The sequence below is a fragment of the Saxophila tyrrhenica genome (genome assembly GCF_035928015.1).
Source record: "Saxophila tyrrhenica strain CCFEE 5935 chromosome Unknown scaffold_12, whole genome shotgun sequence".
NCBI classification, from domain to species: Eukaryota; Fungi; Ascomycota; class Dothideomycetes; order Mycosphaerellales; family Extremaceae; genus Saxophila; species Saxophila tyrrhenica.
The window spans coordinates 653893-681758 of record NW_027041744.1 but is presented as its reverse complement, the minus strand read 5'-3'; the positions used below and the strand labels follow the sequence as shown (position 1 = coordinate 681758).

General features: G+C 56.2%; 12 protein-coding genes across 12 annotated transcripts; 5 read left to right on the top strand and 7 right to left on the bottom strand.

Moving 5' to 3' along the window:
* Positions 1-868: 868 nt before the first annotated feature.
* LTR77_007850 (uncharacterized protein) lies at positions 869-1642 on the top strand (the record flags this gene model as incomplete). Its single annotated transcript, XM_064805086.1, has 1 exon — positions 869-1642. The coding sequence occupies one exon, from the start codon at positions 869-871 to the stop codon at positions 1640-1642; it is 774 nt and encodes a 257-aa protein (XP_064656928.1).
* A 327-nt stretch (positions 1643-1969) lies between these two features.
* Positions 1970-4210, bottom strand: LTR77_007849 (uncharacterized protein; the record flags this gene model as incomplete). The annotated part of the gene is made up of 3 exons (XM_064805085.1): positions 1970-3407; positions 3477-3841; positions 3896-4210. The coding sequence occupies 3 exons, from the start codon at positions 4208-4210 to the stop codon at positions 1970-1972; spliced, it is 2118 nt and encodes a 705-aa protein (XP_064656927.1).
* Positions 4211-4951: 741 nt separating this feature from the next.
* On the top strand, positions 4952-5735 carry LTR77_007848 (uncharacterized protein; the record flags this gene model as incomplete). Its single annotated transcript, XM_064805084.1, has 2 exons — positions 4952-5054; positions 5125-5735. The coding sequence occupies 2 exons, from the start codon at positions 4952-4954 to the stop codon at positions 5733-5735; spliced, it is 714 nt and encodes a 237-aa protein (XP_064656926.1).
* A 1235-nt stretch (positions 5736-6970) lies between these two features.
* On the bottom strand, positions 6971-8001 carry LTR77_007847 (uncharacterized protein; the record flags this gene model as incomplete). Its single annotated transcript, XM_064805083.1, has 2 exons — positions 6971-7655; positions 7709-8001. 2 exons carry the CDS (start codon positions 7999-8001, stop codon positions 6971-6973), a joined length of 978 nt encoding a protein of 325 aa, XP_064656925.1.
* Positions 8002-8514: 513 nt separating this feature from the next.
* On the bottom strand, positions 8515-12906 carry LTR77_007846 (uncharacterized protein; the record flags this gene model as incomplete). The annotated part of the gene is made up of 1 exon (XM_064805082.1): positions 8515-12906. One exon carries the CDS (start codon positions 12904-12906, stop codon positions 8515-8517), a length of 4392 nt encoding a protein of 1463 aa, XP_064656924.1.
* A 1439-nt stretch (positions 12907-14345) lies between these two features.
* LTR77_007845 (uncharacterized protein) lies at positions 14346-15608 on the top strand (the record flags this gene model as incomplete). Its single annotated transcript, XM_064805081.1, is given in 3 exon segments — positions 14346-14370; positions 14384-14805; positions 14859-15608. 3 exon segments carry the CDS (start codon positions 14346-14348, stop codon positions 15606-15608), a joined length of 1197 nt encoding a protein of 398 aa, XP_064656923.1.
* Positions 15609-16003: 395 nt separating this feature from the next.
* On the bottom strand, positions 16004-16762 carry LTR77_007844 (uncharacterized protein; the record flags this gene model as incomplete). Its single annotated transcript, XM_064805080.1, has 1 exon — positions 16004-16762. The coding sequence occupies one exon, from the start codon at positions 16760-16762 to the stop codon at positions 16004-16006; it is 759 nt and encodes a 252-aa protein (XP_064656922.1).
* Positions 16763-17479: 717 nt separating this feature from the next.
* SSC1 (Hsp70 ATPase ssc1) lies at positions 17480-19651 on the bottom strand (the record flags this gene model as incomplete). Its single annotated transcript, XM_064805079.1, has 3 exons — positions 17480-19305; positions 19363-19564; positions 19625-19651. The coding sequence occupies 3 exons, from the start codon at positions 19649-19651 to the stop codon at positions 17480-17482; spliced, it is 2055 nt and encodes a 684-aa protein (XP_064656921.1).
* A 425-nt stretch (positions 19652-20076) lies between these two features.
* Positions 20077-21101, bottom strand: LTR77_007842 (uncharacterized protein; the record flags this gene model as incomplete). The annotated part of the gene is made up of 2 exons (XM_064805078.1): positions 20077-20887; positions 20947-21101. The coding sequence occupies 2 exons, from the start codon at positions 21099-21101 to the stop codon at positions 20077-20079; spliced, it is 966 nt and encodes a 321-aa protein (XP_064656920.1).
* A 773-nt stretch (positions 21102-21874) lies between these two features.
* Positions 21875-23323, top strand: AFG1 (ATPase; the record flags this gene model as incomplete). The annotated part of the gene is made up of 1 exon (XM_064805077.1): positions 21875-23323. One exon carries the CDS (start codon positions 21875-21877, stop codon positions 23321-23323), a length of 1449 nt encoding a protein of 482 aa, XP_064656919.1.
* Positions 23324-23579: 256 nt separating this feature from the next.
* LTR77_007840 (uncharacterized protein) lies at positions 23580-24740 on the bottom strand (the record flags this gene model as incomplete). The annotated part of the gene is made up of 1 exon (XM_064805076.1): positions 23580-24740. The coding sequence occupies one exon, from the start codon at positions 24738-24740 to the stop codon at positions 23580-23582; it is 1161 nt and encodes a 386-aa protein (XP_064656918.1).
* A 504-nt stretch (positions 24741-25244) lies between these two features.
* LTR77_007839 (uncharacterized protein) lies at positions 25245-27695 on the top strand (the record flags this gene model as incomplete). The annotated part of the gene is made up of 2 exons (XM_064805075.1): positions 25245-27476; positions 27537-27695. 2 exons carry the CDS (start codon positions 25245-25247, stop codon positions 27693-27695), a joined length of 2391 nt encoding a protein of 796 aa, XP_064656917.1.
* Between the last annotated feature and the right edge of the window lie 171 nt (positions 27696-27866).

The window sequence follows — 27866 nt, the reverse complement described above, 5'->3', positions numbered from 1 at the left end:
ATTGGACGTGGAATTTGATGGAATTCGACTTCGCGGAGCCAGGGGAGCAGTTCGCTGTCTTTCAGGGGAGACCAAACATGGAAGACGTGCTGAGGGGTTTTAGGTAGCTCGGTCTTGGGCCAGGTCGGCTGGTCCGTCAGTCGGTGAGAAACGGCAATACTTACGATTGCTGATCAGTAATCTTGAAGGAATGTTGTTGATCAATTCAGTTTCTGTCAATCGTTGCACCGTGAATACACGTTGGCCAAAGGCGATTAGGTCCGGCCGCCTTCCCCGTATCACAATAGCCGGTCATTGAACCCCGAATGGGCCTTGCTCTTCTGCTTGGCTCGGAGAAGCATGCTCTCTTTTTGTGTCTGCCTCCGGAGCCTCCCTCCTCCAAAGGCCAATCTGCTACCCTCAGACTCCTGAGTAGCACCATGTTGCTGTCCGAGATGCGGAGAATGCCATCTCGCGATATGCAGCCTGTTGCTCAGCGGGGTCAGGGCAGAGCGTTGGGTCACGGAATCTGTCGACACAATTGAATGGCTTCGCTGTGCCCTTTGGGTGGCCGACGGCTTCTCCATCAGTGAATGGTGCTTGCCGCTGGCAGATGACCCTGTACGCGAGCCTCAGCAAGCGATGCCTTCCCGAGAAGTGTTCAAGTAGGAAACCTTGAGCGTAACTCCGATCTACTTCACATCTACATACCAAGCGCGATCCACTCCAGCACACCACCAAGATGTGCATCCAGCCAATGATAATCTGCGCCAGCGGCTTCAAAAGCTGCTCACACCCAAAGAAGTATGTCTCGTTGGAGGGGTATGGGTTGTCTCCCGGGCACACAAACCCGTGCTACTCGGCCCTGGACTGTTCGGAGACTGTGGCCATGGAGGCTCCTGAAATAGTCGAACTCTGCAATGCGTGCAGCGAGCAATGGACGATGAGCGTATGGACCGCCAAGCAGGCATTGGATATCACAAAGGAGAGCGTAGCAACTGCTGTAAGGTTGACCAATACCGGAATCTCGATAGCTCAGAGGCAGGTGAGCCAAGTCGAAGATCCCGGCAAAGAAACCGCACCGGTGGCTCCACCACCAACGCCAGGAGCGGCAATTATTGCTCCGCTGCCGAGATTGTCAACAACATCGCACCAGCTCCAGCAGCTTCTCGATCTGAGGTCTCCAGTAGGCCAGCGATACCCCCCGTTGGCTGCCAATGCTCCACGGCCACCAGAGACTGCTAAAGCATCGCCTGCGAATTCGGAAGCTGACTCTAGCGGTTGGCCTGAGCAACGGGCGCTGTCTGAAGGTCCAGCGGCTCCCAGAGAGCAGCTTGTCCGGCTACACAGCGGTCAGTATGTGCCCGAGGACTGGACGCTTGAATGGGAGGACCAAAGAAGCCAGCCGCGGTATCTTGCTGGGCTTTGCTACAGGGATAACCAGATGCTCAAAGCGCCGCTTCTGTGGGAGACACTCGAGGCGTACAAGCAGCGCCAGAAGGGCGTAGTAGGCAGAGAGTCCGAAGCTGCAATTGACGAGAAAATGGGAGCTGAGTATCTCTCCTGGGCGAGACATGGTTCTGTCAAGGTTGAGTGGATCCCGAAGGAGGATTCGACGTGGGTGCTTCGTCAGCCTGGTTATCAGCTTCCTCGTGATTGTTGAGTACTCTTGGTTGAAGCTTGAGATAGTCGATCAATGACCTTTGCATGTATTGCGAGACATGGAGTCAGCAAGCTTCTCGGACTCGGCATAGATGGGGGAAACCCGTGGAGCGCAAGTTGAGATTCGACGATGTTTTGGAGAAGGTCCTGTCTACCAGCGGAGGAGCTGGTGTATCGAGCGCGCGATCGAAACCGGAACGCTACAGCTCGGCGCAGAGTGCTTGATTGTGTCTTGGAGAAGCCGCCCATCATTTTGACGTATGAGTATGTAGCCTGTATATTGCCTTAGTCCGTAGATAGGAAACATTTTTCAATCGACCTACCCGCTCTATGTGACAATCAAATGCCGCTCACTCGCCGTGAGTATCGACTGCGGCACCATCACCAGCTTCCCAGACACTCGTCCGCCGGAGCGAGCAAGCAGGATGACATTGAAGTTTCCCACCACCAGTCCAACACCGCCATACAACGGCTTTGCCGGATCAAATGGAGAGACATCGGTGCTGATCGTCCATACACCGATCGATGCGTTGATGTTGTCCGTTGGCACAGCTTTGCCGTCAACGAAAGCCTCCAGCCCGACGTCTGAGCTGACTGATCCACTTAAACGGACTGTAAGCTCAATCGAGGCGTTGCCGTTTGACCGAACAGACGTTTCGCCGAAGTGCAGCTCGCTATCCCCTTTGGAACTTGCGATAGCATCTCCTCTTTTGCCAGTGAGGCGGTCAGACTGGAGCTCCGGGGTGACTGGGGACGTGATCCTCCTTCTCGTGAGGTTCTCAAAAGCCCAGGCGTACTTGAGCAGCTCCGAATCTTGTGCATGCTTCCCAGCGAACGTGAGATTGACCGGCATTCTCGATTCTGCCATGACGCCCATCGAAACCGAGACCGTCGGCACACCCATGTGTCGGATCGCACGATTGCCATTTGAGTATTTGACGCCGTTCTGCAGAGCCTGTTTAGCGCTCTGGTCGTTGTACTCAAGATCAGCTTTGCCGACATCGCCGTTAGCTGGGAACACGACACCGTCGATCCCGTTCCTGTCCATCCAGCCCTCAAAGTCTCGCTTCCGCTGTGCTTCAAGTGCAGGGAGAGCTTCTGCGATACCGTCGATCTCCCATATCGACTTGCCGTTCCGGTGTTTGCAGAGCTCAACGATGCCGGGGTAGTTGATGAAGTTCTTGACCTCCATGTATCGATCGGGTATGTAGCCTTCAGGTCGTGGGAACATTTGCGTGCCGTCGACAGCTGCGAGGCCGCCGGCAAATTTGGGATCGCCGCTGCTCTTGAGGAAGTCATCCCACAAGAAAGCCACCAGCTCACCACGTTCTTTGCCGTTCCAGTCGGGCTTGAACCCGACGACGTTGTTGGCCTGTCCCGTCACAGAGTCGTCTTCGTAGTTTGTGACCAACGGGAAGTCAGTCTCGATCACTGTCGCACCCAGGGCTTCCACATCCTTTCGTGCTTGTCGGAATAGATCGATGACATTTTGAGAGACGGCAGTTGGCTTTGCCTTCGGATCGTTGCCTCCGATATACATTTCAGGCACTGCAATACGCTTGCCTTTGAAGCAGTCCTTTGCCTTGGGGATGAGCTCCAAGAATGAGGCAGGTCGCGGCACTTTCGGCACCTCGACGTAGTCTTGTTGTCGCCAAAAGTCGCCTTCTGTGGTACTTTCCTCGACTGCAAGAGTGTCCAAAATTGCCATCATGTCCTTGACGGTGCGAGTCTGGGGAACATGGACATCGCAAGTAGGATAGAGCGGCCTGCAGTACCATTAGCTATACTTTCGAAAATACTCAACCTTCTTCCGCCTCATGCGAGTGAATACGGACCATACCCCGCGAGGTGAGATCACGGTTCTCGACGGCGTATAAGCAACCAGTCCATTATTCGAGGCCGGCGACCGCCCTGAGCTGACAGTCTCCGACCCAAGCCCGAATGCAGCGAAGCTCGCAGCTGTAGAAGTCCCAGAGCCATTCGACGATCCGCTGCTAAATGCTGCAGTCAAGTACTCGAGATTATAAGGCGACTCGGCACGACCGTATTCGCCCCGATGCATGCCGCTGGCCATCATTGGCGGTGTATTGGTTCGGCCGATACATACTGCGCCAGCGGCTCGTAGTCTTTCAGCGACGAATGAGTCCTTATTGGCTACGAGATTCTTGAAGGCCGGGGAGCCAGTGGCGCAGGTCATGCCCTAGAATCTTGAGATGGATTCCATGGCTAGAAGGAGGACTTCCATGGCACTTACTTTGTACATCATGCTGTCTTTGATCGTATACGGGATGCCATCAAGCATACCAAGCGCTTTCCCATCTCGCCGACGTGCATCGCTGGCTGCCGCTTCCTCGAAGACATCTGGGTTGATGATTGGGATGCTGTTCAAACACGGTCCTCTGCTGTCGTACGTGAAGACTCTGAGAAGGTGCTTTGCGACCAGCTCCACACTCGTGATGGCACCTCGTGACAACGCATGCTGAAGGTCTTCTATGCCTGCCTCGAAGATGCTCTGGGTAGGTGTCAACAATGTCCAATGGTATTCTGGAGGTAAAGCGACCTCTGCCATCTCGACGCGGTCGGTGGCACTTGGTGATCAATGCCCAACGCGTGCGTTCTGTCAGACCTCCTTTCTACCACACGTCCTTCCTGGGCTACATCCTACCATGAGGGTAAGTTGGGAGCATCGTCTTTTGTTCGGCGCAGGCCGAAGTCTTGCCGTTCGACAGAGGTTTTGGCCGAGAGCTATGGAGTTTGAGCTCTTGGTTGGCCGAAGAAGATCTTCCATCTCTTGCCACTTCACTCCACGCCGACTACGGTAAGGATAAGGCGTAGGGCGCGACACCACACATTTCGCATCTTGTATCGATCAAAATCTTATAACCATCTGGTTATCCTTTTTCGTCTGTGTCAAAGCGGCTGCAATATCTTATTTTGCCTGCAGGTGTGGAAGAAGATCGTGAGTTACAGAGACTTCTAAGACCAGATGGCACCATCAGCAGTATCAACAACGAACGTGGAGGCTCAGCCTCAAGCGATTATGAAACCCTCTGCCCAGAATGGACATGAGGACCAGCCAAAGAAGAAGAGCCCACTTGAGATGATCTCCCAAGGGGTCAGTCTGCCAGGAATACCAAAGGTATGGCAGACATTCGCAGTAACGCTCATTACCGTTAGGTATTGAACTGACAATCCTTGCAGTAAGCCGCCTTTAAACACTCCTGCAATCGTTAGTAATGTCCAACATGAGCTGACACGACCAACAAGACACCCATCCTTCGCCGCTCATCGACAATGGATGCTCGAGCACATGGCCCTCGCCTTCCGCGTCTTTGCCCGCAAAGGCTACACTGAAGGGATGTCCGGTCACATCTCGGTCAGAGATCCAGAGAATCCTCACACATTCTGGACCAGTAAGTGTCATCTCTACATCTGCGTCAGCAACGAATCCTATGACGAGCCCCTCTTCTAACATCCCAGCAGACCCTCTAGGCCGCCACTTCGGCCTCCTCAAAGCCTCTGACATGATCCTGGTCGACTACGACGGCAACGCCATCGGCGGCAACATGTCCCGCCCCGCCAATGCCGCCGGCTTCCTCATCCACAGCGCCGTCCACAAGGCCCGGCCAGACGTGACAGCCGCCTGCCATACCCACAGCCCGTATGGCAAAGCCTGGTCGACCTTCTGCCGGCCGCTCGAGATGCTGAATCAGGATGTGACGTACTTCTACGGCTCAGCGCAGTCTGTCTATCCTGACTTCGGCGGCGTGGTTTTCACTGAGGAGGAAGGCGAACGCCTGGCTTCTGCTCTAGGTCCCGAGGGGAAAGGCATGATACTCCGGAACCATGGACTCCTGACCGTAGGCGGAACCGTGGATGAGGCGTGCTACTTGTACACGCTAATGGAGCGGAGCTGCGAGGTTCAGCTCCTCGCTGAAGCAGCGGCTGCCAACGGAGTCCCGAAGGTGTACGTGCCAGAGGAGAGCGCGCGATATACGTTCGAGCACGCCAGTGATCCGGAAGCGCTGTACTGGGAAGCGCAGCCAGACATGGAGTACGAGGAGTTTATGTGCAGTGGTGCGCACAAGGACTGAGAGGAACAACTTCCACCACCACCTCGAGACAACCAAATCGCAAAGCAAAATGAAGTCACGACACTCGACTCACCCTCCGTCCCGTCATGTCGGCCATATCCGGCCGCCGGCTTTTTACTATTATATTGCGATTCTTCAGGTTCTGCTTTCCACGAACCAGTAAGTCCAAGGGTCCGAACAGCCTCGTAGTCTCCGGCTGAAGATCAAGCGGTTGAAATGGCAACTCAGGTCAATGATCTTCCCTTAGGGTCCCCCCATCCACTGCTCTGCTTATCAAATTTCAATTGAGATTTGGTTGTTTCGTTCTCTCCTATATCAGTCTACCAATACATACAAGAAAAAGTTGAACAAGTAGTAAACTTCGGTTTCTCACCTCCGCAAGGAGTGTTTCTTTTGTTTGGGCTGGAGAAGCTCAGCGTCCGAATGAGTTTTTGGTGGTCTCGAGGATGGCAAGCGAACGAACGTGAGAACGATCCGACGAGAAGGGGGGACATTCTTCTCCTGGACGCAAAGGCGCTCGAAAACGCCATCTAGCTATCCCGAGAGAACTCTCGGCGTCTATAAGAGGATCTATCGCGCGGCTCGCTCTGACCTGCCAGGCCGCTTTCACTGTCATTCGCTTTGGGTGGGCATGTGATCGGCCAAGGGGCGCTGCTCCTTCCGGCTTGGGTAGTTCCTTTTGCTGCAACAGAGGGCAGTAGGAATGCCATCCGTTGTCTCGCGATGGGGCAGGGGGGATGGCAAGCCGTTCACAGTGGAAGGGGCCGACCGGGCATCTCAAGCAGTCTTCTCCCAGACCCGTCCGGATCGAAAAGGCCACATCACTCCCGTCGATAGGCTGTCGCTGTCTGTGAGAAGATGGCTTACACGCTTCAGTGTGACCTATTGCGTCGGTTGCACTGTCGGTAGCTTGGATGGTTCTTCTTTGCTGTGAGCGAAGGCGACCATGTGTTGCCCTAAGCAGGGAGATTTGATCAGCTGGAAGGGGCTGTACGATTAACTCTCGAAATAGGCTCTCAAGACGCTCAGCTATAACTACACATGTACAGCAGTATACCGTCCAGCCAGCAGCGCTCCTGGCAACAAGTGACCCATCCATCTATAGTACAACACCACAAATGCTGATGATGCTTCCCAGAGCGCCACGCCACGAAACAACCTCCATCTATTAGTCCCATTCCGCAGCTCCCATGCACTCGGCCGTATCCATAACCTCCTCCATTTGCCTTCCCTCACTATTCCAACTTCTCCATAAACCGCCTCCTCAACCCATTATTCACCACCCCACCCACGCCAAAAGCCGGCACAATCCTACACATCCGCGCCACACTACTCTTCAACCAATCCACCCGCACCTTCGCCATTCGCTCTGCAAAAGTCGTCCCGCCATTTCGGTTATACAGGTCCAGCCCCAGCAAATGCATCGGCGTGCTGATCAACTGGATCGCGGCCGGGGCTAGAAACTGCGCTGCTGAGGCTCGGCTCACGTACTTCTCAGCAGCCTCGCCCATCGGCAATTGTGGGGCGATAACAGAGGGTAAGTTGAAGGACGCGAAGACCGTCAGGCTGTCGCGCGCGGCGAAGAGGGCGTAGCTAACAGGTGGAATCGGACGGGGAGAGACGGTGCCGAACATTTGGGCGAATTGGGAGTCTTTGTAGACGCAAAGGGAGATGTTCGCAGCGGAGGTGGCGGCGAACTTGGATGTGCCTGTTGTGGTTGAGGAGGCGGGGCGGTTGTGGATGGAGGATTTGAAGGTGTCGAGGGTGTTGGCTGTGAGGTAGGTTCCGCCATACAGCATGAGGATTAGGCGGAAGGGGCGCGAAACGAGGAATTTGTGTGGGCGGAGGAGGAGGGTGGAGAGGGAGGCGCGGAAGGACTCGGCCATGGGGCGTTTTCCAGAGGCATTTTCGATGATTGCTCTGGTGGAGTATTAGCATATCGTCTTCTGTTGCGTTGGTGCCGTATGCCGTACTTATCGATGACCGTGATTAACGGCGCAACCAACCCTCCAGCCGCCAACGCACACATCCCGTCCGTCGTCAGTCTACTGCCCAAGTTCTTCGTATTCCACTCCTGCTTGCCCTCCCCATCCTTCTTCTTCAAGCCGACCCTCCCAATGGTTCCCGCCTCCTTCGTCTCCACCATTGCCGGCGCTGCAGTTGGCGCTCTCTGGACCTTATGTTGTGCTTTTGTGTCTTCCATTCCCGAGTCTTTCGGACTACTGCCGCTCGATAGCGCAGCCTGATCTCCGACTGCGGCACCCATATTCGTTCGAACCCAAGGGCCTGGTCTGGAGCATTGGTTGCTATTTATTGCTCAGTTGGGAAGCTGAGCGCTTCTGTGTAGTGGTGTCGTAGAGCTCTCACAGTACCTCAGTCTCCGCGGAGAGACGTAAGAAGCGGAGTTGCTGAGATTCAATGCGTGATGACGAGGTGGGAGTAAACGGCGCGCGGAGGCCGAAAAGGGAAGGAGCCGGGACGCTAGTGTCGAAGTGAGAGCAGAGCTTTGGGCGAGCTTCAGCACCGCGGCATCAGAGACACGACGAAGAGACACGAGTCTTATAGCACAGGTTGAAGTCGCAGATTAGTACATTGGGAAGACCAGGAGAGTCAGACTGTTCGAGTTGGATTGAAAGGAGATCAGAGTATCATATGCAAATCATCAACCATCAAGCCATAAAACTGAGCGGCGTCCCATCCATCCCTCATGTATCCCCCATAAATGCGAAACCAAATGCCCCAGCATCACCAACACCAGAGAACAAGAGACCATCCTAAATCATTCCCTCCAGAACCAACCCTCCCTCCTCTTCGCACTCTCCGTCGCCACCTGCCGCTCCCGCCTCCCCTGAACCATAGCGTCGACTTTCTCCCGGTGTTTGCGATTCTTCTCCCCCGCTGCACCAACGAGGTACGCACCGCCCATCCCGGCCATGGCCGCGCCAAACATGCCGCTCGCTGCCCCCCATGCTACGGAAGGCCCTTCTTCCTTTGACTCCTTTGGCCCCTCGCTCTTCTCCCCTTTGCTCGTCTTGCCTTGGTTCACCCGCTTAGTGCCGGTGAAGACAGGATACTCGTCCCGCTTGACGCGTGGGTAATGGCGGATATCGTAGTCCTGTCTCTCAAACTGCTCGGCCTGCTGCAACTTTGTTGAATGCTCCGATGTGGAAGTGCTTCCCGGAGATAGCGATGAAGTTCCATCGATGGGGTTGATGGAATGACCGGTACTCTGTCCACCTTCTGTCGCGGGCAGGAGACCGTGATCTTGCAATCCGAATCCCGCCTCTTCCTTCTCCACCGGTAGCTCCTTCCGGAACACCAGCATATTGTGAACCGCATGAACGACCTTATACCCTTTCCCCTGGTACTCCTCGACATACGGCATGAACTCGCTGGGCTCGTTGAGCGGACCCAGAGCCTTTGTGATAGAAATAGGAGCCTCATCGCCAGCAAAGCGCGAGACCAGTGAATAGACCTCGATACTCCCGCCTTTTGACAAAACGACCTGATAGTCAAGGAGGCCGCGATCTTGCTGTCCCAATTGCCGCTTCTCGTCCTTCACTTTGCGGAACACCAGCAGTTTCTTCGCTGCATGGACTAGCTGGAGCCCGTCGGCGTGTTGTTCGGCGATGTTCTTTAGGTATTTGAGGCGCAGCTTCGAGGTCTTCAGTGCGCCGACTATTGATACTGGTTCCTCGGTGCCGGTGAAGTTCGACGTCATGGAAATGGTTGACATGCTCCATTTCCGTTCGTCGCGGTCAAATTCCTCTGGGGTCAGGACTTTGTATAGAGCTGGTTCCGCCCACAGCTTTTCACTTTCCACGGCGCCCGATGCTGCGTCAACGGCTGGACTTGAGGCCTTAGCAAGGGCATCAGGAATCAACCTCGGCGCCCCATCATCAACCAACCTCACCCCCTCATTCGCCTCTCTCTCCTTTGCCGCGACCTCCTTCTCCATCTCCCCCTTCCTAAATCTATAACTCTGCTTCTGATCCGTCTCATACTTCGCCAGAGCCTCGCCTAGATCAACATCCGACTCCACCTCAACATTCCGCTCCTTCCTCGGTTCTGGCTGCCGATGCTGTGTATCAATAGTCCCATAGAAGCGCTCGTAGATCTTCTGGACTTCGCGGACGAGTTCGCGGTCGCGGCGTTTCTGGTCGGCCTTCTCCATCTCGCGCTTGATGGTCGATGGAGTCACGGCGGGTTGCTTGTACCATTTCTCGCTGCCGGCGAATTTGAGAGCGTTGGGTGCCAGGTCTCCTTCTGCTTGTGGGATATCGGCGGCTGCAGGCTTTGTCTCAGCGTCAGCAACCTGAGCGGCGGCGGCGGCGCTGATGGCACCACTCTTCCTGGCCTCCGCGAGTTCCTTCTCAAGCGTCCTGATCCGCTCAACATGCTTCTCACCATGCACAGCCGACTGCTTGTAGGCAACATCAAGCTCATCGCGAAGCGCTCGAATCTTGTCGACATATTTGCTCTCAGGCGCCGCCTTCGTCGCCTCTTCGACTTCCTTCTCCAGTGCCCGAATGCGTTCGACGTGCTTGTCTCCGTGCACAGCAGACTGCTTATACGCCACATCCAATTCACCACGAAGCGAACTGATCTTCCTTGTGTACTTGCCCTCGTGTGCCTCCATTCGGGCTTTCTGCTCCTGCACCTCATCTTGCAGCATTCGATTGGCCTTCTCGAGCTTGGCAGTGCGTTCAGCGGTGTGATCTTCCTGCTTAAGATGATCTCCGATCCTGGGAGCTGGCGGTAAGGTTGGGGGCGATGTTGGCTGCTTCTGAGAATGCTCAGCATCAGACCGCGTGGCTTTGACTTTCTTGCGTCTCTGGTCCATCCCCATTTTGTGCTCCCGACTTTGGTCCAGAATCGGCTCGCTGGCTTTCTTGACTTCCGCGCAGCGCTCCTGAAAGGCGGCTTCAGTAGCCTCTGATGGTAGGGCCGGCACCCGATGCGTGGCCCTGAGCTTCTTGATATAATTGTCTAGTGAGTGGTTCATTGTGCGGTTTTCCCGATTGATTTCATCCTGTCCATTCTTTCGAACCGGTGCAGACGTGATAAGAGACTGCATATCCGGATACGGCACCTTCGCCTCCGTACGCTTGACGCGATCCGCCTGCAGTATCTCTGCCTGCTTGTCCCAGCCCTGTGGCACCGCCGGCTTGCTCGCAGAGGTCTCCAGTGGCTCGGTCGACTCGTGGGCAGCGGCATCGTCGGCATCTTCCAGTGCCTCTTCCGACAATTTCTTAGAAATCTGCTGCTTGGATTGCATACGATCGAGACTCGACTGCAGCACTTGCGACTTATCCTCCTGCTTGGAGTACATACGATCCAGACTCGACTGCAACACCGGCTTCTTCTCATTCTGCTTAGTTGCTGTGTTGTCTGGAGCGACCTTGGACGACTTCTCGGGAGGTCCCATAACGTCACTGATGCGGTCGATCCTCTTCCCGACCTCTTCGATGCGCTGGTTGAGCTTCATCAATTCTCCCTTCTGGTGTTCAATGTGAAAGAGGCCATGCTCATCACGAAGCAGCTTCTCCTTCTTCTTGTTGAGACCCTCGAACTCCTTCTGGAGAATGTCTTCCTGCTCCGCTTGATCCCACTGAGATCCCGTGGCGTTGCTGTAGCTGCGTAGCTTAGAATAGTCGACGACAGACTGATCTGCAAGAATGATATCAGTGAGCCCTTGAGTTTCGAGGTTGGTGAACGAGGCTTCTTGTTCGCCCTGCTGCTGCGGGTTTGTTGCGGGTGGACGTGAAGCAGATGGCGGTTGCTTGGTGGATGTAAGCTTTGGGAAACCGGCACGGATGGACTCGGCAGTTAAGCCGTCCAAATTTGCTTCTTCTTGTTTTGTCTGGCCCGAAGTCTCTGTCATCGCCTGCTTGCTTGGCTCTTTGGTTGGTATAGTGGCGAGACTTGACGGCTTGGGGACATCGGAAGCCACCGCCGTGCTCTTCCAAGGCCCGAGAGACGTTGGCTTTGGAGAAAAGCCGATTGGGACATTGTACGATGGCATGGACAGCGGAGGCGGGATGGGAATGGACTTGCGTTCATCGTTCGGCTGCTTGACCGGGACGCCATCCACCTTGGAGCTGGATTGCGTGTTCTGCGTCTGCTTTCCCGGCGCTCCTGTCGTGTTCTGTACAACGGTAGTTTCTGGTGTGGGAGACGACTTGACTACGTTGCTAGATGTGCTGGTTGGCTTGCTCGGCGATTCGAGCGCCTTCGTTTCGGCAGGCTTAGGGGACTCGACCAGAATCATCCGGTTGGAAATGGGGTCATACTCGAACTTCTTGGTTTGTCCAGACACCGAGTCCCACTCTGTCCGCTTGGTCTTGTTTGATTGAGAGTCCCAGGTAGTTGAAGAGGCGTAGGCATAGGAGTTCGGCTTCGGCTTCTTTGGCTCAGATGGCTCAACTCCCGCGTTCGTACCCTTGGTCGCTTGGCTGCCATCTGGTCTCGTTGATGGCTGACTCTTCTTGGTCGGTGCTGTATCTTTGGGCGTTGCAGACTCAGCCTTCTGATTCACGTCAGCCGCCTTTCTTGCTTCGGCCTCGTTCGTTCCCCAGTTGGTCACATCGAAGTTCGACTTCATCCAATTCGGCATCAAAGGCTGCCAGAACTGTTCGAATCTCTTTCCAAACAACGCCTCATATGGATCATTATCAATCCTCTCCCGCATCAGCTCCAACTTCCGCTGCCACTCCTTCTCCCGTGCATTCAACTCGTAGCCGTCCGTCTCTCCGTCCAATTCACGACGACCAGATTTCTTCTTCACAAGCTCGCCATCATCATTCAGATACCAGGGATGCTTCTGCTTCCACCCATTGTCATTCCACCTCGACGCCCATCGAACCTGCCTGGGGGTGAAGAAGTTGGCCGCATTACTGTCCCAATCGAACGAACGGTGCCGACGGATCTTACTAAGGAGTTTGGCGCGAGTCTTAAGAGTACGGAAGCGGTGGAAGCGTTGAAACTGGGGGTCTAGATGGGAGGTCCAGTCTTTCGGAGGGCGTCTGCCACCCCAGAAGGTACGGCGGGATTGGCCAATGCTGAGTGGGCAATGCAGAAGAGAAGCGCTAGAGGCTTTGAGAGTGTTCGTAGCGAGGGCGCGGTGATGGGCGAGGACCACCCCGCGGCGGAGTTGAGATGGTGGAAGCATGGTGGCCGAGGAGAGGAGGTGCGGTGGGCGCTTATCAACGAGTCATCAAGTGGGGTGGGGGGTGGTTGATGGCGGCGGCATCAACAGCGAGTGCAGCTGAAGCACCAAGGCTGCCTACAGCTCCAAGATGAATACCAAGACAATGCAGACGAGAGTGGTGTAGAAGAGGAGAAGGAGTCAGCTCTCGCTGCATAGCTCGTTGCAAGGGCGAGGTCGTGCCTGCCGCTTCGGGTGGATTGAACCCCGCGTTCCCGATTAGATAACGGCGCGTCGACACGTCCGAGGCAGCCACGACCTGGGGTAATTGGGCTCTTTCTCCATCACCCGTTACTCTTCTCTACTCTCTACATGCACACCAACATACACGAGCAACATGAGCATTTTACCCGGTACAGCCATGTAAGCAGTGTTGTGAACACACTTCAAGGGCCAAAAAGTCGACTGAAGCGTCACTGTCCATCCCGTCCGATTTCGCTTTCTCTATCTCTTCGATCTTCACCCTATATGCCGGTATCATTTTTCTTAGCAGGGGTCAGACTCGACTATATCACACGCATACCAGGGGTCGAGCATGATGGACCGGTACTGATGTGCTCCCATGAGTGCTCCGGAGCTCGGGCAAGATCACCGCAATCCGCAGCGATCGCAGCCTGACAGCAGCCTTCGCAGCAATGCTGGCAAGCATGATCAGATCAACGTGCTATTGAGACGCATGCACTAGGCCTCGTCTCTCACGACGCCAACTACCTTCTTACCGGCCAGCCTTGCCATTCACCCGTCGTGAAGGGCCACCCTCCATCGCCACTGAAGATCTGCCGGCAACGTCGCTCCCACTCGTGTCGAGGCCCCATCGGCGCCTCTTACGCCTCTTCGTCCCTCATTCCTGATTCCAGCTCCCGGCCTTGCAGAGGTGTGCGGAAGAGCTGCAGGGTTCTGGGGCAGGGGAGGTGGTGATAAGCTACGCGGCAAGACATGCTAACCTCATCTGTACCGCCAAGCAATTTATTGATCCCTGCATGATCTAGCCCAACTATCAACCATCTTGCAAGCACGTGGAGTGGCAGAGGTGTGGTGCTGCGAACCGCGCAAATGAATCGCTCATTTGGCGCTTTCGGTAGCGGTGTCTTCGCTGTCCTATAGGCAGCCATATAACAGCAGCAATGTGCTGGTGTTCAGGATCGCTGGCGACTTCGTGTCGCGAGCACATCCATAACTATACAGGTAACGGAATGCAATGTTGCCTCGCTGGCGAAGACCGGCCCGCGTGAGATGTTCATCCATCTTCTGGTCGTTCTGTTTGCTTGCATTCCTCGTCTTGTCTATTGGGCTGTTGCCGCAGGGATTTGGAAACAGGAAGAGTGTACCCGTCGGACGACTGACTAAACAGATTGTAGAGACGAATTACGGAACAGGTGGGAGTAGGTCAAGCAATACCTTTAATGGCCAGGAAACGACGCACTGATCGTGCGTTCAACAGGATGGCAAATTCCTCCCTATTGGTTGGATAGATTGACCGCCAACGGCACGCCATGTCGACTGACGTCGGATTCGACCATCCTCGAGGCCGTCGAGTGTGCGCTCGCCTTCACCATACTAGAACAGGCCTATCTCCAGCATGCACGCATCCCGTTGATCACACATCAAACATGGCGAAGCCTGAATACCGAATCGTGGAGTGACGCCATCCGAGCAGGTGTTGAGCGGTGGCTCGAGTTCGCTAAGGGTGAGGCCGACATCGACGGACCGGAGATGGCTTGGTTCCTGTGGGACGATGATGGCATCGACATGCTCACCAAGAGCTTTGCCGCGGATATTTACGAGGATGTTCAGCGGCTACCGTATCCGGTTGAGAAAGCGGACGTGTTCCGAGTGCTGGTGGTGAAGTGGTTTGGTGGTATAGTGAGTGCAGTGACCAATTAACACCTGTCTTCGCTGACGAAAGCGATGTTTAGTACGCTGATGTTGACGCGACCCCTCTCAAGCACCCTTTCGGCTGGGTGCTGGATTCAGACATTACACCGTGGACGGACGCATCGTCCAGCACTGAGATGACTTTGCACATGCCGTCTTCACACGAGACAGCGCTACCTGGAAACGCCACATCCACCTACGAGGCCTTGCTTGCGAGTGCAGATCTACCAAGTCGATCGAAGCCCTCCGTCCACGCCATCTTCGGCATCGAAGCAGACAACCCACCCGAACCCGACCCGACTTACTGGCGCATGGGCTACTCCCACCCTGTTCAAGTCACGAATTGGGCCCTTGCTATGGCTCCTCATCATGCCGTCGCTGACCAATTCCTCAACACACTTATCGAAGACATCCGTCAGAATAGCGGTAACCTGCTCGCCATCGACCCCCTCGACATCACAGGCCCACCAGCCCTAACCAGAGCCATCCAAGCCGTCGCTCACCGCGAAAATCCCTCTCTATCCTGGGACTCCCTCTCCGCTAACGGCGACCCCATCGGTGGCCGGGGCAAAATCGTCGCTGGAGACGCTCTCGTGCTTCCCATCACGGGCTTCAACCCAGGCAGAGGCTGGTTTCAGAACATGGGAAGTAAAAGTATTGAGCACCCGAACGCTCGGCTCTGGCATGCGGCGGCGGGTAGCTGGCGGAAGATGGATTTGAAGGTGCAGGTGGGGAAGCTTTGTCGGTCGACGTTGGGGTTTTGTAGGGGGTGGAGGAAGATACCTGGTTGATGCTTTGAATTGATACCACAGCTGTGGACAGTGAGAGTGACATTACAGGCCAGAACGAGAGCGTAAGGTGTCTTCTCACAGACAAGGACAGCCCGCTGAAAAGACTGACGCGGGCTCGTTAGGTGCAATCGGGTCGCGGAGAAGACTGCTACTAGCTAGATATGCTCGGTTGGCCGCTTGACGGGCTGTTTCTTGATGCCCACGTCTGCGAGTTTACGGAAGCAGCAACGCCGACAGGCACTTCGCCATTTCCCATGCGCAAGCAGTTGTCAATAAAATCCTGGCCCGCCGGGCACATCTTGCAGTCTTCTCCTAGACACAAATGCATCCCAAAAGGCCACGCAAGTCATGTGGGTGGGCGTTCCTCTCTACGAGAAGATTCTTACTCTACAACCTCACGTCCCCTTCCCTTCCTCGTTCAAAGCATCCACCCCCATCAAAACAGTCTTCACACCCATCAAACTCGCCAGCTCAAACACCTCCATAATCTCCTCCTTCGTCGCCCCATACTTGACCGCATTCCTCACATGCACCTTCAAACCCGGCTGATACAGATGCGTCGTCGAGCAATCAATCGCCGTATACACCAACTCCTTCGTCTTCGCGTCCAGTTTCCCATGCTCTGCATCAAACGGCACGCTCGAAAACTCCGTGTACGCCTCAAAGAACCCGGGACTCAGTCGCAGAACCGGATCCCAGGAGGTGCCCCAGTACCCGCGTTTGGCCGTGAAGGCCTCCTTCAATTGCTGCTGCTCTGGGGTCAATTCGTCTGGTAAAGGCGGCTCGCCGTTCTCGGCCAAAACTTCCATCAACGTCGGAACTCCAACCGTAACAGCATGAACCCCTAGAACGCTACTCAACTCCAACGTCTCCAAGATCTCCTCCCTAGTGGCGCCAGCGGCGAGCGCGGCAGCAGTGTGCGCACGCACGCCGGCGGGATCGAGATGCGTTACCGCGGCGTCTATGGCTAGGAGGAGCAGTTCTTGGGTTTTGAGGGGGAGGGCCTTTTTGTTGCGGGGCACGGAGCGGAGGTTGGTGTAGGCACGGAGGTAGGTGGGATCTAGCTTGGAGAGGGAGGAGAGGGTTGGGGTCCAGGGCTCGCCGGTGGCGGTGAGGGATTGTTTGAGTTGGTCCTGCTCGGTTGATGAAGACATGTTTGTGGTGTAGTAACGGGATTTGGGTTGGATTGGAAACGTAGCAGAATGGGAAGAGGCGAGATGGAAGTGATGTACGAATGATAACTTAGCTTTGTTTATTACCTCGCTGCGACCTTGTGTTGAAGCGAAATAGATGCTGCATGACAACTCATCCTCGGAACCATCGACGAGCGGGGTGTGATGGAGATGGAGTCAGAAGCTCAGTGTGCGCAGCTCAGAGCTCTAAAGCCCGTTGACTGAGGCAAACCGACTGCAGATCAAACTGTCCAAATAGTAAGGAGCAAAGAGATGTTGGAGATGACTTGAGAGAAGAGTTCTTAAATTTCTTTTACACACACACAGAGAGACCAAGTCCCGTCAGCAAACGCGCAAACGGCTAAATTACATACTGCACATCACAAAACGCCGGCTGCCCATGCCTCCAATGCTTCAGCCATCGTGCCCGTTATCAAGCACAGCACCGGCGGTTTCCTTTTTCCGCTGTATGTAGTAAGACAAGAGTTTCGAAGACACCCTGTCCCGCATCCACTCGTCTCGTCTATCGTGGTAGAGTGGAGAGGGCGTGAGGGTTGTGGGTATAGTGTAGTAGTATGCGTACAAGAGGAGCGCCGCCCAGCTCAGCCGATGTGGATGATGTCGTCCGATCGGGGATCGTTCAGACGATAGCGGGCACGGCGCGAGGAAGGAAAACAAGACAAGCCATCAAGTCATTCTTCATGGCTTCTTGTCGCCCTCACCACCCTGCTGCTGCTGGTCGCCACCGGATTGCTGCTCACCCTGCTGCTGCTCGCCACCCTCCTGGCCCTGCTCGCTGCGGGCACGGTGCATCTTGTCGAAGAGCGTGAGCGAAGCGGTCTGCAGCTCGTCGGTCTTCTGCTTCATGTCCTCCGCGGTCGCATCGCCCTCGCCGGTCTGGTTCTTGGCAATGTATTCCCGGAGCGAGTTGATCTTCTCGCGGATTTGCTCCGCCTCGGCCTTGTCGAGCTTCTCCTCAAACTCCTTGAGAGCCTTCTCGGTGTCGTTGACGACGCTGTCGGCGCGGTTGGCGGCCTCGATCGAGAGCTTGCGCTCCTTGTCAGCGTCGGCGTACTTCTCGGCGTCGTCAACCATGCCCTGGATCTCGGAGTCGCTCAAACCAGATCCGCTGGCGATGGTGATGGACTGGTCCTTGTTGGTGGACTTGTCCTTGGCATGGACGTGGACAATGGAGTCCGCGTCAATGTCGAAGGTGACCTCGATCTGAGGCACACCACGGTGCGCTGGTGGGATGCCGACGAGCTGGAAGTTGCCGAGCATCTTGTTGTCGCGGACAAGCTCACGCTCACCCTGGTACACCTTGATCTCCACGGCGGACTGGAAGTCGGCGGCAGTGGAGAAGACCTGGCTCTTCTTCGTCGGAATGGTGGTGTTGCGGTTGATCAGACGGGTGAAGACACCGCCGAGAGTCTCGATACCAAGAGAAAGAGGAGTGACGTCGAGAAGCAGGATATCCGTAACCTCACCAGAGAGCACACCACCCTGGATCGCAGCGCCGATGGCAACAGCCTCGTCAGGGTTGACCGACTTTGAAGGCTCGCGGCCGAAAATGCTCTTGACGGAGTCGACTACCTTTGGCATACGGGTCATGCCACCGACGAGGATGACGTCCTGGATGTCCTTGGCCTGCAGGTTCGCATCTTTCAGCGCCTTGCGGACAGGGTCGGTGGTACGACCAATGAGCTTGTCAACGAGACCTTCGAGCTGCGATCGGCTCATCTTCGAGTTGATGTGCTTGGGTCCGGAGGCGTCGGCAGTGATGAAAGGCAGGTTGATGTCGGTCTGGAGCGAGGACGAAAGCTCAATCTTCGCCTTCTCAGCTGCCTCACGGATACGCTGAATAGCCATGCGGTCGTTCGAAAGATCGATTCCTTGCTCTTTCTTGAACTGCTCAACGAGGTGGCGCACAAGCGTGATGTCGAAGTCCTCACCACCAAGGTGGGTGTCACCGTTGGTGGACTTCACCTCGAACACACCGTTGGAGATCTCGAGGATGGAGATATCGAAGGTACCACCACCCAAGTCGTAGACCGCAACCACGCGGTTGTCCTTCTCAAGACCGTACGCAAGTGCGGCAGCAGTCGGCTCGTTGACCACACGCAGCACGTTGAGACCAGAGATCTGGCCGGCATCCTTGGTGGCTTGCCTCTGCGAGTCGTTGAAGTACGCAGGCACAGTCACGACAGCGTTCTGAATCTTCTTGCCGAGGAAGGACTCAGCAGTCTCCTTCATCTTCCCGAGCACGAAACCACCGATTTGCGAGGGCGAGTAGTTCTGGCCCTGCGCTTGCAGCCACGCGTCACCGTTGGTGTGCTGCACAATCTTGTAAGGCACTTGCTGGATGTCGCGCTGCACTTCGGCGTCCTTGAACTTTCGTCCGATGAGACGCTTGGTGGCGAAGAGGGTGTTCTCGGGGTTGACGACGGCCTGGCGCTTTGCAGCGATACCCACTAACCGCTCGCCTTCCTTTGTGAAGCCGACGACTGAGGGTGTTGTTCGTGTGCCTGCAATAACGTGTCAGCTTCTGCCATCGCCTCGTGCCTTCATCACAACATGCATACCTTCCGAGTTCTCTATTATCCTGGGCGAGCTGCCCTCCATCACCGCCACAGCAGAGTTTGTGGTACCAAGGTCAATGCCGATGACCTGGCCCTTGACCTTGTCGCCTTCATTGATGTTCTCGGCATAACCTCTCCGGAACTGAGACGCTATGGGTGTGCGGAATGCTGATGAACGGAAGGAAGAAGTCGCACGCGGTACCGCCTGTTGTAATGATCAGTATGTGCTCGTGTGATGGTGGATGAGAGCTCTTTCGCGACTTACGCTCCGCATCAGCCGTGAAGACAACATAGTGATCGCTCGATAGTATTACAAGGGTATAGAGTGACGCGCACGGGGTGGGAGATGGTGTAGTGAGGATGAGAGATGGAGTTGTGGTGGATGGCGAGATGAAGACAAAAAATGTTCCTCGAGATGGCGTCAAGGAGACTTCAAAGTCCATCGCTAGTCTACGGCATGGCCCGGGCGCTCCTCCGAGCTCGCCGCCGCCGAATGGAAGCCGAGAGAATCTTGCCACTGACTGCACTGCACGACTCATGCATATTATCACATGTTTAGCGATGATTTATGGATGACTCTCATATACGGAGCACAGAATGTGATGATACAACTCTGGAAGAAGCAACTGCACCACATGTAGCGCTCGGCTTCCACCCCAAGCAACACCAGACGCCATCGCTAAAGACATGCTCTCGAAGGACAGCCTCCATCTTAATCTATACCGTCTTCTCCGGCGTCTTCGCCATGCCAGCTCCCACCCCTCTGAGCAACACAATTGTATTGCCCGTCTGCACACTCTTTCCCAACTTCTCCCCAAACTCCAGCAACCTCCCTCCTTCGACATGGAACACCCTCAGCTTATCCTCCTCGCTCTCTGACCGGTTGTTCAAGTTCGCAACCTGCAGACTCTTGGCCGCCAGATCCAGCACCCGTCCTACACTAAACTCAGTGTTGTAGAAGAACGCGCCCTTCGGTATCTTCGACGTAACCGTATCCGAGCTCGCCTCGACATGCAGATATACCCTCTTCTCCACTGGAACCTTATCATCGCCCTTCGCCGTCTTCTTCAACGCCGCAGTCTCCTGCACCCTCGTAGCCTCCGCCTGCTTCGCCTTAGACACGGGCAGCACATTCGTCTGCGCCGCGGCGGCCTTCTTCGCCTGTCCCCATGCTCTCAGCTTCCCAAGCGCCGCTAGCCCTTTCTCCCGCTGCGTCTGCTGCGCAGTATTACCAGGCCTCGCGCCGAGCGGCGTGAGCTTCGCGCAATCGTGGTCATAGGTTAGACGATGCTTGAGACAGTACGTGCGGTTGCACTTCTCGCACTGCACGCCGGAGGTGAGAGGGGTGTTGACAAGGGTTTTGCAGGTTGGGGACGAGCATTGTTGTTCGTGGGTGAGGATGGTGGGTTTCTTTGGCCCGGCGTAGGCGGATGTGGGTGTGGCGGATCGTTGGTTGCGTTGGCGGGCCCAGGCGCCGGCTTGGGGGCAGGAGTGGGCGGATTCGGTACGGTGGTCCAGGCAGAATTTCCTGGGATGATATGTCAGTACAAGATGTATCAGTGGGAGCAGCAGGGATCAATCTCACACCCTTTGCAGCTTTCACATTTGAATGGCAGGAAGTCCAGCTGGTGGCAGAAGGGCATCTGACAGTGGCTGCCGATGGCCTCGACGTCGCCGACGGACATTTTGCTGTAGGTTGCTTCTTGATCGGACGGGGTAGGTGTACTGGAAGATGACGCCATGATGGGCGACTCGGATTTGGATCTTATATGGGCAAAGGAAGTGTGTTGCGTGGCTTTGTGAGGCCTGAATGATTACCTAGCTGCCAAAGAATGTTCTGGTAGCGTCCGAGGGCTGGTGAGGCAAGATCCGCTGACTCTTTGTCCGGCACTCCCTTGCTGTCATACTATTGCTGTGCTGCCAGTTGTCTATAGTAAATTGTGAGGCGCCTCGGTTCCGAGTCGGTGGTGGTGTTGCTGTTGCTCGTGATAGACAGAAGCGCTTGCATGTGACAGCTCGCCTTCAAATGCCGAAGCCCGAGGTCGGTGAGCCGACATATGAGCTCGCTTTGCTCCCACCTTCGTCCAGATAAACAACATCTTGTACATAATCTTTGGGTAGGAGTACTGGAAGTATACCTAAGAGCATTGACAGCCCTCCTATAGACACTCGACGCCTGCAAAAGGGCGATCTGGAACCTGACCTCCACGCCGCCATGATCGACATCTCCGCTCTAGCATGCTTCAAGACACCTTGACAGTCCACTGTTTGTCGCGTGCGCCTAGACGGTTCAGACACCATCGCTATGGCCTCAGTTGATGCAGTACGAGCTTTGCGAAGCTTCACGCGAGCAGCTTCACGCCCACAGTATGCCCAATTGCAACGGCAGCGGCTGTGTACCGAGTGCATAGCAAGGCGTAACTTCACACACAACCATGGATTACGGAGGAGCCATGAGCTTATCAAGAAGCCTCAGAGGGCTGGGAGACATGTCCAGCGCTGTGGTCTGGCGACAATGGCGCAATACAGGCAGGAGGAGTACAAGAAGACGGGACCTATAGCAGAGTACGACAATCGAGTACACTCCGGCCGACTACGAGACGATGAACACCAGCGGACACTCATACAAGCGCTGCAAGACCTGCATGACAACCTCATGTCGTACAACCCGCCCAAAGTCGTCCATCCGACCATCGAGTCCCTCCAGCCGAAAAAGAAGGGCTTCTTGAGCTCACTCCTTGGAAGCAGGGACACAGGTCCTGTCCAGATGCGTGCTTACGAGGGCCTGCCCAAAGGCTTGTATATGTTTGGCGACGTCGGCAGCGGCAAGACCATGCTCATGGACCTCTTCTACGATACCCTTCCCTCCAACATCCACTCCAAGACCCGCATCCACTTCCACAACTTCATGCAGGATGTCCACAAAGAGCTGCATAAGATGAAGATCCAACACGGCAACGACATCGACGCCATCCCCTTCGTCGCCGCCAACATCGCGGAGAAATCCACCGTCCTCTGCTTCGACGAGTTCCAATGCACAGACGTCGCCGACGCTATGATCCTCCGCCGCCTCATCGAATCTCTCATGGCCCACGGCACCGTTCTCGTAACCACCTCCAACCGCCACCCCTCGGACCTCTACAAAAACGGCATCCAACGCGACTCCTTCATCCCCTGCATCAACCTCCTGCTCGAACAACTCCGCGTCCTGAACCTCGACTCCACAACCGACTACCGCAAAATCCCCCGCCCGCCGTCAGGCGTCTACCACCACCCCCTCGACCCCGCGGCAAAGAGCCACGCAGAGCACTGGTTCCGCTTCCTTGGCGACCCCGAAAACGACCCCTCCCACTCCGACACCCTCCACGTCTGGGGCCGCGAGATCCACGTCCCCCGCGCCTCGGGCAAAGCCTGCTGGTTCACGTTCAACGAGCTCATGGGCAAAGCGACCGGCGCCGCAGACTACCTCGAGCTCGTGCGCAGCTACGAGGCCTTCATCATCACCGAAGTCCCCGGCATGAACCTCCGCTCCCGCGACCTCGCGCGCCGCTTCATCACCTTTGTCGACGCCGTGTACGAAGGGCGCGGCAAGCTCGTTCTCACCACCGCCGTGCCTTTAACCCAACTCTTCATGGCCCGCGACGAGATCGGGGAAATGCTGCGCTCCTCCTCCAAACAGGGGATTAAAGAAGCGAAGCAAGCGGCGCACGAGGGAGCGGATGTCGGGGACGCGATGAGGAGTCTGATGGACGATCTGGGCATGAACATGACGATGATGAAGAGTAGTAGTATGTTTACCGGGGACGAGGAGGCTTTTGCGTTTGCAAGGGCGTTGAGTCGGTTGAGTGAGATGGGGAGTCGGGAGTGGGTGGAGAGGGGAATGGGGTTGGAGAAGGAGGGCGGGTTGAAGGAGAAGAGGGATTGGGAGATGGTGAGGAGTCATTATCATCAGGATAGTTATTGAGGTCGCATAGCTGAGGTGTTGTTGGAGCGTGAAGTTTGATTGGATTAAGGATGGTTCGAGGTGGTCGGTCACACGTGAGGCGGCGTTGATCCGAAGTCTGTCTACGTGTGGACTCACGCTCGACCTACATCTAGCTGGCTGGCTGCGGAAGAGCCCTGTTCGATGACTAACTCGTTGGAAATCCTTGGTCCCATCCGGAAGTTGTGGTTGTGTACATGCACGCGAGAGCATAGAAACGATACCCTATTGCAAACGTTCAGTCGTTCTCAAGATCTCTCACAATTCTAGCGACTTCAGGCCTCAGCTCCGCACCTAAAGCTTCGAGTTTCGCAAACACGTCTCTCGCCTTCTGCCGCTCGGCCTCAGCATTCGCATAATGCGACTCCGTGGCATTGACGGTTGGAGACGTCGCTTCGGAGCCAAAGCTGGTGTCCATCTCTTCGTCCGGCAGCTTGGCCAACATGCCATGCAGGTCTGAGATCCAGAGCGCCACCATACTTCTGAGCTCCAGAAGAGTCGCGTTGGTGTCATAAGGAGGACCTGAAAGGATTTCGTCCATGCGTCGCGCGATCGGCAGCGCCTCTTCCAACTCCTGGGCCCGGATGGCTCGCAGCTGGATCTCATCGACCGGTCGCTCAGTGGAACTATCTGCAACGGACGTCGCATTGTCCTCATTCGCGGACAACTCCCGCCTCGCCCTCTTAGAGCGGTCCTGAACTTCAAACACCCTGACGTTGAAAAGCGCCGGGAAAACAACGGAAGAATTGAACCCATGCTGCGTCTGCGCCGTGTGCGGATACTGCAGCACCAACCGCTCGTAATACTGCCTCGCTAACTTGAACCCTTCATCCGAGAACACGTCCCCTTCCTCCTCCGTACCCTTCCGCATCAAAAGCTCAGCTCCAATCCCCCACCGCCCCGCGCGACGGATGTCGAGGCCTTGGCCCGAGATGGAGGTGCGGAGTAAGATGCTCCAGGCGCGGGAGGCGCGGGGGTAGTCTTGCTTCAAAAGGGAGCGGTGGAGGAGGGTGGTGAGGTTGTCGAGGTGGCGGCGTTTGGTGGAGGTGGATTTGTCTTCTGGTTGGGAGGGGGGGAGGTAGAGGGGTGGGTTGAGGGTGGCGAGGGATTCTTCGATGGGTACCTTTGGCTGGGATAGTCCTTTGAGCGGGGCATGAGGGAAGGGTGGTGGTGGGAGGGGGTCTTGTCGTGAGAGGCCGGCGATGTGGTAGGGGTCTGTTTTGTTCACTCCGTGGTGAGGGCGTGGTGAGGGTGAGATTGAGGCTGAAGAGGAGGGGTGGCCTTCATCGTCGGAGGATGCTTCACCACGTTTGCGCTTCTTGCTCTCGAGCTTTTGCTGGTGGGTTAGGAATGTTTGTTGGTGTGCCGTCGGGCGGTAGACTGGGGCGAAGATGGGCATTGCTGGACCTTATTCACTGCCAGCCGAGCCAGTGACGAGCCAACACGCATTGTGTGTCGTGGAGCGGCAGCAAGTACATGTGGCTCGTTGTACGTTCGCATACCAGACTTCCTTCCTTTGCCTTCGCATTTAGCATATACCAATGTTTCACGTATTGATGTGAAGGATGAAGAGAAGCAACCACTCTGCTAACCGCGCACTGCGATTGGTCAAGTTTGAAACGATCTTCTGACCTCGACTTGCAGCTCCGCCGCATCCAAATCCAGAGCAGACCTAAGAGCCGACGTGGACACAGACACAGACACACACACCTCACCACCCACCGTCCCCCGTATTCGTACCACCGCCGCCCTACCCACGTGGCCTCTTCACCACCTCTGCCACCAACCTCATCACTACCCTGTGTGTGTGAACTTGCACACTGCACCCGGCTGCGGCGAGAGGCGGATGGAGGGAGCGGCACATCACCGGATCTAGAACACTCGCTGGCGACAGGCCGCAACCATGGGCCAAGGACCTTCGCAGCCAGAGCGGCGGACAGAGGGAAGCGGAAGAGCGAACCGGAGAGCTTCAGTGTTCCGGAGATCGGTGCACCTGCAAACGAGCGATGAAGGGCAGCAGGATGGGCTGTTGAGCGGAGAGCACAGCCAGCCGCAGCAGCGGACACCTCGATTACGCACACGACCGGGCAGTGTGCATCGCTTATCACAACTGCTCCACGTCGAGTCAGGCAGCCATACGATGGAGGACGACGAGACGGCAGAGCGGTCGCGAGGCTCGGCGATGCTCTCACGAACCAGGTCGACGATACGAGACGTGCTGGGTCGGAGTGACCGATCAAGGCCGGGACCTTCCAATCCTTCCAGACCTACGCCTCGCTTCCTACAACATCGGACGTCGTATGTCCGCAGCGGCATGGACAGTCAAGACGACGACTACTACCCGCCAAGGCTACCCTCAATCGACGTCGACTCCTCCTTCGACAACGACTCTTTCCCTCCACCTGAGCCAGGTCCTTCACTTACCCGAACAAACAGCTCTGCACGGCGAACCGCACCACGCATACCTCTGCCTTCACTTCGATCAGATCGACCGTTTCGACACTTCCCTTCACTACGACGGCGGCGGTCACCGCAACCCGCGATAAGAAGACTGGGAGCTGCTGAGGACCAGGCTGCTATGCTTAGTAGACTGCTGTCGGTTGCTGCAGCTGCCACAGCCGCTACACTCATGGGAGACGACCACCAGGCGCTGAGCGAGGCGAGATCACTCACAGGCGGTACTGGCGTGGGAGATATCGGTGGAGCGGGTGAAGACGGTAGCTTTGATGGGTTTCTGAGAGCACTGCAGAGTGGACGGATAGCATCGGCGCTGCGAGGTGGTGGTGATGTGGAGTCGAGCTCGACGAGTGGGCAACAGCCTGGACCGCTGAATTTCTTTCGCATGTTCAGATTTGGTGCGTCAGCTGCGGCCACAAACAACCAGGAACAGAACCCGGACAGTGGACAGAACTCAGAAGGTGCTCAACAGAGCTCAGAGGGTGGTGGCGAGGGCAACTCGGAGGCTCGGATGGTGCCCATCATTATCGTAGGCATACGATCCATCACACCTGGCTCTGGATCAGCTGGCTCTAACGAAGACCTGCCGCCTTTCATCGATGCGCTGGGCAGCTTTCCGTCGCCAATGCCGGCACACGCACTAGGAAACCATGCTCACGATAGCATCGACTCCATGTTACGGCCTCCTCAAAACGGCACCAGCTTCCGACACCGGAGACGCGCTAGCATGGGCGGCTTCGGTATGGGGAGGAACCGTCTGAATGACCGCATGGACGACCAGAGAGATCACCGATCGCCGGAGCGGAGGCGAGAGCGGCCGTGGAGTGTTGCGAGCTCCAGTGGCACGTTTGAGCCAAGACCGCCGCCAGCGACACCCGCCAGTCCGAGCCCTGAGCTCAGCAGGATATCCAGTAGGAACAGCACGCCTGCTCACTCTCGACCGACTTCGCTTCTCCTGCCGGGCGACTCGAGAAGAAACAGTGCACTGCACAGAGCATCGGCTGGCAGTCCGCTGTCAAGCCACACCGAGGAGACAGTATCTCTCCACTCCACTCACTCAAGCACGAACCTACTTTCACAGACGCAGTCCAACGACGCCGAAACCATTCGCTCCAACACGAATCGCCGCTCGGACACCCTCCCTAACGTTCACTACCCTCGCTTCGCTTCCGGCCACCCCAGACGCAACGGTGTCGTCGAACCCGACAACCTACCCTCACTCTCGCGTGCCAGCACCTCCGCCGGCACGGACAACTCCAGCAACGACCGTCGTGATAGCACCAACGACAGCCGCAGCTGGATCATCTACGTCCTCGGCGGATCGTATCCCGAGAACCATCCCATCCTTACCACTCCTAGCTTGTTCACCGAGAACCCGACGTACGAAGACATGATGCTGCTTTCCGCCCTGCTCGGACCGGCGAAGGCTCCGGTAGCTACTGAAGAGGATGTCGAGGGCGCGGGTGGGATATACAATATCACGCTCGTCGAGCCCGAGGCCCCTTCAGATGCCGCGAAGACCGCTACCCTCGTCGCTGCCGCCGTGGGGGGCGAGGAGCGCGTCTCGCTGGATGCAGGACAGAGGTGTCTCGTCTGCCTGTGCGACTTCGAGGCCGCGGAGGTCGCGAGGAAGCTGGTCAAGTGCGGGCATCTGTTTCATCGGGAGTGCATTGATCAGGTATGTTCAAAACCAACCCCGCCTCGCTGATCAGAGCTGTTGCTAACTCTACTACTACAGTGGCTGACTCAAGGCCGCAACTCCTGCCCCCTCTGCCGTGGCCAAGGCGTCGACGAGAAGCCTAAGCCTGCTGAAGAGGAGTCCGAGGCTGCGACACCTGACGCGACTGCTGGTGCTGAAGCTGCGGGCGAGCGAGTCGAGGTGGCAGCGAACCCATAGCTTGAGCGAGAAGATGGGTTCTTCTAACGGCGTTACCGTGCATCCTTCGTGCTATCACTCCACCAACACTTCTCCTTATCATCACATCACAAGCGGAGCGGGCGCACCATTGCTTTTCTTCTCTTTCGGCGCGCGGCGGAGCGAGGAGCAAGGCGAATCGAGGCGATATCC